A 7721-nucleotide genomic window follows, 5' to 3' on the forward strand; every position below is an offset into this window, starting at 1 on the left:
GTGTATGAGAGATAGAAAGAGAGGGGTGGAAAGAAAGTCAAATGGGAATAACGACAAGTTAGGGGTGTTCTTTTTCTTTTTAATTAAAAACGTTTTAAAGTAAAAATAAGAAAATAACAAAAAGAAACTAAAAGGGAAAAATAGACATTTTAACTTTTTTAGGACCAAAATCAAAGAAAATTCTTGATTTTGAACCTTACACATAAGCTTGGAAACTTTTTAGACCTTATCTACAAAGTTTTTAGGGACAAATTTTGCAGATTTGATATTTTCTAATTTTCACTTTAAAATATTATTTAGATGATTCTTAATCAAATTTTATACAAATTTAAATGATAGATCCTTTTTTTTATTATTAAAAGATTCAAGGAAATAAATTAATTTTGAAAAAGTAAACGAAGTCACATGATTCTATATCGTAGATTCTTCTAATATGATCGCCATACGACACGAGAAGTCTACTCTCCTCCTTCAATATCCGCTCCGATCATGGCTGCCTCCGTCTTACCATCTGCATACCAGACGTCGGCCTCGTCGCCGGACTGGCTAAACAAAGGCGACAACGCATGGCAGATGACCTCCGCCACCCTCGTCGGCCTCCAGAGCGTACCAGGCCTCGTCATCCTCTACGGCAGTATCGTCAAGAAGAAATGGGCGGTGAACTCGGCGTTCATGGCGCTCTACGCCTTCTCCGCCGTCGTCATCTGTTGGGTTACTTGGGCCTACAAGATGTCCTTCGGGGAAGAGCTTCTCCCTTTCTGGGGCAAAGCCGGCCCGGCGCTCGGCCAGAAGTTCCTTATTAAACAGGCCGCCTTGCCGGCCTCTACCCAGTACCACTCCAACGGCGAGGTATGTATATATCAATCACTTTATACTTTCTCCCACGTAAATAAACGCAATACTTTTCTTTTTGATTGAATGGGTGTAGGTGGAGACGGCGATGATAACACCATTTTATCCGATGGCTTCGATGGTGTGGTTTCAATGTGTATTTGCGGCAATAGCGGTGATCTTATTGGCAGGATCGTTGCTCGGAAGGATGAACATCAGAGCATGGATGGCGTTTGTGCCTTTATGGCTGACTTTTTCTTACACGGTGGGTGCTTTCAGCTTATGGGGCGGCGGTTTCTTGTTTCACTGGGGTGTCATGGATTATTCCGGTGGCTATGTCATTCATCTCTCCTCTGGGGTTGCTGGTTTTACAGCCGCTTACTGGGTTAGTACTCTTTTCGACTATTTCAAAAACCAAATTCAAATAAAAGTTATATAATTAAAGGTATATACAATGTTTGTAAATTTCACGATAGCATCTACCCTAGTTAACGTTCATGACTCGGTTTATATATATAACATATTGTGAATCTTATGTGTTTTCTGTATTCAAAACACACGATGTGGTATATACAATGTTTGTAAATTTGATCTCCCATTATACCAATGATCGTATTTTTATATTAGAATTAATATATCTTTTTTTAGTAATTATATTACCGGGCAGGCCGGCTCATAATAGAATCAAATTATGTAAACTTACTATCCAATTAAGTTAATCTCGGTTGATGAAATTCATACAAGATTAGTGATCACATGTACAAAGCAATAACTTTAGAACCATTCGTAACATTTTAAACTGTATTTAATCTTTGTAACTATTTTTTTAAAATACGTTTTACTATATTAACCTGTTTTTTTTTTTTTTTTTTTTTTTTGAACTTCTATAAATGTTATTTTAGGTGGATTAGATACTATAAAAACTAGAGTTTGTTTACATCAATATAATTTAATTGGTTCAAATTGAATAATAATTTGTAACAAATTATTTAGATTCATATTTTAAAAACTAAAATCAAACTTAATTCACTTATTAAGTTTGGTTGACTCAAATCAGACTATAATTCGCTTGATCCGATTAGTTTAAACTTTAAACCCATCCATCAAAACAAACATGCCTACGTGGGATGCGTGATTTGACATTGAAACGGGTTTAGGATAAAATAAATAAACAAAAGTTCCATGCCATGTTGGTCCTGTTGCGGTGTGCTGTGTGCAGTCTTAAATTCTAAACCAACTTAAATATTTCCTCTTTGAATTAATCTATGAATTTATCTTTTAATTTGTTATCAACAAGTTTGGTAAATAATGTATGAACCGATAGAAATTTGAAACAATCTTATATAAATTAGCAATTAGTATATTTCGTTATACATCAGTTTGACAAAAATAGATTAATTATTTTATTAAACGGCTAACAAACTATTTTTTTCTCTTAAAAAGCATATTTTAAAAGAATGTCTATTTGTTTTTATTCACAAACTATATGAAAAACCATTAAATAATAATATTTTGTGAAAACAAAGCTTTAATTGTTACCGTATAAATCCTCGATCCTATTCATGGATATAAGTACCTTTAATTTCATTTTCTCTTTTTGCAAAAATAAAATATCTTATAAATTATAATTTGTTGTATGGCAAAATTATAAAAAATTTAAAATCAAAAGATTATAAACTAACTTATAAACTATTTTTTCTATAAACTATTTTGAAATAGTTTTTAAGAAAGGTATAGAGCTTTTTTTTAATATTGATTCCAAATCATATTTAATGTTAGTTTTTAATTATATATCTAAATATTAGTTTTATTTCATTTTACATTTATAATTTTGTTTATCAGTTATCTTTTACATTTTAAATTTTTAACCACTCTGTTAAACAGAGTCTAAACAAAGTTTTTATTTTGTTAACTCAAATTTTTATTATTTTCTACAAGTTGTAAATTGTAATTGAAATTCACAGATTCTGTCGTTAACAGCTATTACACGTTTTGGTGATAATTTACTCTTCTTTTATTATCCGACGTTTAGCCATATGCTTACCAATTAAATAGTCATCTTAAATTTATCTCAAATCGATCCTATCCCTTATAAAATAAGAAAAGAAAAGAATGCTCTCATTTGGTTGACTTCTTGCTTGATGCGTATCTCAGAAGTTCCTGTCTCGTTATGCATGGTTCAAGAAAGTTATGGTAAATAATGTTGATTTAGAGAAAAATAATACAGGAAAAATAAACATCGGTTTTGATTAAATTATTGTAAATGGTTATTCTAATCTCTTGACTGAAATTAACGATGATTAAAAAAAAAATTGGCTTGTTTAATATTTGTTTTGAATACAGATTTTGACATATTTAAATGTTTAATAATTGTTTGAAAAAAAATAACTCTGTTTAATACATTACGTAAAAGTTGGAGCATTTTAAGTATAACGTGTTTATAACATATTTAATACTGTATATTATGATTTTTTATGAATTTGAAAAAATCAGAAAAAAGCGTTGACTTAATAAATTATACATAACCGTCACATTCTAAAATTGTAAAAAATTATAATAAAAAATAAAAATATTTTGTCTGCAGGTGGGGCCACGATTAACCATAGACAGAGAAAGATTTCCACCAAACAACGTCCTAATGACGTTGGCCGGAGCAGGGCTGCTGTGGATGGGTTGGGCAGGTTTCAACGGCGGAGACCCATACAGCGCCAACATCGACTCCTCCATGGCCGTCCTCAACACCAACATCTGCGCCGCCACCAGCCTCCTCGTCTGGACCTGGCTAGACGTCATCTTCTTCGGAAAACCCTCCGTCATCGGAGCTGTCCAAGGCATGATCACCGGACTTGTTTGCATCACCCCAGGAGCCGGTCTCGTTCAAGGCTGGGCCGCAATCATCATGGGTATTCTCTCCGGCAGTATCCCATGGTTCACGATGATGGTGGTTCACAAGAGATGGACTTTACTCCAACAAGTCGACGACACCCTCGGTGTCTTCCACACTCACGCGGTGGCCGGATACCTTGGCGGAATACTCACCGGACTCTTCGCAGAGCCCACCCTATGCTCACTTTTCCTTCCCGTTACTAACTCAAGGGGCGGCATTTATGGCGGTTCAGGCGGCACGCAGATACTGAAGCAGATAGTTGGTGGCGCGTTTATCATTGGGTGGAACATAGTGTCGACGTCGATAATCTGTGTAGTTATTGGTTTGGTGATTCCTTTGCGGATGTCCGACGAACAGCTGTTGATCGGAGATGATGCTGTTCACGGCGAGGAGGCGTATGCATTATGGGGAGATGGAGAGAAGTATGATGGGACAAAGCATGGGTTTTATTCCGATGACACTACACACCATCGGCCAGTTAGTGGTGCTACTCAAGTGCTCTGAAACCTCGAAGAAATATTGTATACAATTGTTGTAAGTTGTAGCACGTAGTTCCTTGACATATATGCATGGTCTCTCGATCTCATGTATATGTTTGGGAGTGTGATTGAGAGAGTCCTCGTTTATTTTGGACTAAATTACAAAAATGGTCTTAATGTTTATCGTTTTTTAATTTTTGATTTGATATGTAACTTTTTTTTGTTATTAATTTTGTTAAACAAAAAAGTTTTATAGAAATGGGTGTAAGCTTTCATTCGTGAACTTGTTTGTATGTTAATTATGACATAAAGAAGTTACATTGAACTTTCATAGTTAGTTTATTATTAACGCACAATATTCATAGAATTAATAGTCAATGTTCCCATCAAACAAATATTTGTTCTCAAGTTGCTATTTCCTTGCAGGTATATATTGACGTTATGCTCACTCCCGGTATAAAATTCAACCATACATATTGAACTTATAATTTCTAGAGACGTTTGTAATATGGTTTAGGGTCAAAACCGTAAATTGTGCGGCATAAGACGGTTTATGAAAATTACAAATCGCATCACAAAAGTTCTAATTTTTTTTTATATAGTGAGGAGCGTGGTTTGTACTCTTTTCATAAACATGCTTATATTGATTCTAATTTGTCTAATAAAATTAAACAATATACTTACAGAAAAATTAATTGTAATATCCTCCATTGGCACGTACATAATAATATCCATTTTCGGTATCCCGACACGGAAACCTCCAAAGGGCGCCAGCCAACCTAAAATTTATTTCGCTAGGACACACTACGTTGCAGAGTTCTTATGTGATATGTTGCTCCAATTACTTTAAAATATCAGTTGAGGAATATATCAACACACCTTATAAAGCAATGGTTAGATCTTTGTCTTAGTTGATGTGGGTGTTGATACATTCTTTATCACAAACTGTTTTAAAGCTATGGGAGTAACAGATCTCATAAGAACATGTTAATCATGGCTAGTGATAGTAATTTAGGAACGATGAGCCTTTGGAAAGTTTCGTTTTGGGTGGTCAAAAATGGACAAAATTATAATATGTGCCTTTTGGATGTTATAATTAGTATAAGAGCTAGGGAACGAGTCGACTATCTTATATTTTAAACATGTCAAACACAATCCAACAATTAGTATTAGTTGTGCACTAATAATGAATCATTAGTAATATCAAACACAAATAAGCTGACAAATACTATTGAGAATTGTATGTTAAATTGTCATAAATAATAAATCAATTTTTTTTAATTATCTAGTTTTGTCCAAAACTATAATTGATTATTTGTGATCAAATTTGATTATAAGAAAGGTTGAAGAAAATTTTCATGTTATCTAAGAATTCAAAAATAAGACTCAAAACGTAAAACCAACATGAAGATCGTAGGTTTTTTATTTGTAAAAATGCATGAAATAACTAGTGTCCTAAAAGGTTTTTACATCACTCAATTGGTGTAAGCTTCGGCATAAAACATGTACTTAAGCATAGCTAGGTGATAGTAATTTAGGATCCGTGACCTTTGGGAAGTGCTCATTTCGGGTGGCCCAAAACAGACAATATTATGATATATGCCTTTTGGATGTTATAATTAGTATAAGAGCTAGTGTAACGTCCAAAAATTCATAGTAAAATTTTCATTTTTAAAACAGTAATTCAAACAAAAGAGTTGATCCAAAATTGATTACAGTGAGAATATTATTTAAACATCAGAGTAAAATTATAATTTGTCAATGCGAAAAAGTCTGGGGGATGTTATGTCATCATGTCGGGCCCTCCCCTTTCGTACCTGAAGTACCTAAAACCATAAACAATAAATCGTAAGCACAAAGCTTAGTGAGTTCCCCAAAATACCGCATACAATATATATACGTCAGCTCAAGGCTGTATCGGGTCTATTTCACCCCCCAGTCCATTTCAACTCATATGTCAGTATAGAACTATACCGGGTCTAATTCACCCCCGAGTCCATTTCAACTCAATCGGAATTTTTCAACCATACGGATCTATTTCACCCCACATACATGTAGCAAACACGCATACAGGTATACATCAAGAGTCACAAAGACAACAAGTACATCCAATTCAAATATCCTATAGTATAATATGCAAACTCACCTAAATCACAAATCCGACTAACATTCAGCTCAAATCTGTGTCGACCATAACTAACTGCTCTCCTGCCAAATGATGGATACTCAACACCTCATATCGATCCACACAAGGTAAACCCTAAGTGTACCTTCTAAAAATAAAATTTGACCACAAGTCGACCCAAGCCAAAAGTCAACGGTCATAGTCAAAGTCTGTTGAAAAATGTTCTTATGTAACCTTGTATGTGACCATAACTGAAATAAGATGAACTGTTTTTATACAATCTAACAAATATTATCAGTTATTTCAGGTTGCATGAATGCGTGATAAAACGGAAAATACGAAAGCACGCGCATAGACGAGAAAATTAGCTGTGTGACTAAAAAGTTTCACCAATATATATATATATATATATATATATATATATATATATACGTATGTATATATATGTATTATATATATGTATGTGTTATATATATATGTATTATATATATAGATATGTATATGTGTTGAATAAGTCAAACAAAGGAGGAAGTCAAGAAAAGTCAAGGATGAAGAAGCCTAAAACCTTCCCACGTTCTTTGCTCCTAGCTCTACATCAACTTGCATCTTTCAACTTACACTCAAGTGTACTACTACTAGATATTTGTTTCTCATATATATACATATGTATGTAGTGTGTGTTTAGTGTTAGTGAGAATATAAGAGACTAAGAGAGATTCATATGTTATAGTGAATTTTCCTTTGTAAAACCACACCCTCTCAATCTTCATCCCTGGAGATAACCAAGAACATCAAGATCAACAACAACCAAAAATGAAGAACATCATCAACTATCTTCATCTTCTTCATTCAAACTCAAGGTGTTCATCTTCAACCCATCAAACATCATCATCTTCATAAACTTTCACCACCTTATATCAACCTCATTCCAACCTCCAAACAACCTCAAAATACTCTCCTAACACCCTCCAAATACCATCCTTAAACCTCCTCCAAAAAAACCCTTTCAAATAACCACAACCATCACCACTTGCTGTTTTTCGACAGCAGAATCTTCAAGTCAGAAACGAAGACAACTGGGCTCGGTACAAGCACAAAAAGACTAGGGAGATTTTCACCATCAATTCTTCAGGACCTTACCTACATCTAGAAATTTTCGTGGACGATTTTGACCACGGGAAACCCCAAAGAGACGCGAGAGAGAATTGGCTATCCAGAGAGATTTCTGTTTTTGAGTTCAGAATCTTCATGTTAGAAAACAAAAAAGCGAGAACAACACAGTCAAAATACTACTAGGGAGATTTTCACCATCAATTCTTCAGGACATTACCTACATCTAGAAATTTTCGTGGACGATTTTGACCAGGGGAAACCCCAAAGAGACGCGAGAGAGAATTGG

The 7721-nt window shown here is 34.2% G+C and overlaps 1 protein-coding gene across 1 annotated transcript; it reads left to right on the forward strand.

Moving 5' to 3' along the window:
• The first annotated feature begins 433 nt into the window (after positions 1–433).
• Positions 434–4480, forward strand: LOC111913971 (ammonium transporter 3 member 1). The gene is made up of 3 exons (XM_023909694.3): positions 434–849; positions 929–1216; positions 3416–4480. The coding sequence occupies exons 1-3, from the start codon at positions 490–492 to the stop codon at positions 4220–4222; spliced, it is 1455 nt and encodes a 484-aa protein (XP_023765462.1). The 5' UTR covers positions 434–489; the 3' UTR covers positions 4223–4480.
• The last annotated feature ends 3241 nt before the right edge of the window (positions 4481–7721 follow it).

The sequence above is a fragment of the Lactuca sativa genome, chromosome 7 (assembly GCF_002870075.4).
Source record: "Lactuca sativa cultivar Salinas chromosome 7, Lsat_Salinas_v11, whole genome shotgun sequence".
Classification (NCBI taxonomy): Eukaryota; Viridiplantae; Streptophyta; class Magnoliopsida; order Asterales; family Asteraceae; genus Lactuca; species Lactuca sativa.

Bases quoted from the DNA above. Each gene is read 5' to 3' on its own strand.
- LOC111913971 (XM_023909694.3), top strand. From the start codon at position 490: ATGGCTGCCTCCGTCTTACCATCTGCATACCAGACGTCGGCCTCGTCG. The intron at 850-928 runs GTATGTATATAT...GAATGGGTGTAG, and splicing joins AGTACCACTCCAACGGCGAG to GTGGAGACGGCGATGATAAC. The intron at 1,217-3,415 runs GTTAGTACTCTT...TTTTGTCTGCAG, and splicing joins GTTTTACAGCCGCTTACTGG to GTGGGGCCACGATTAACCAT.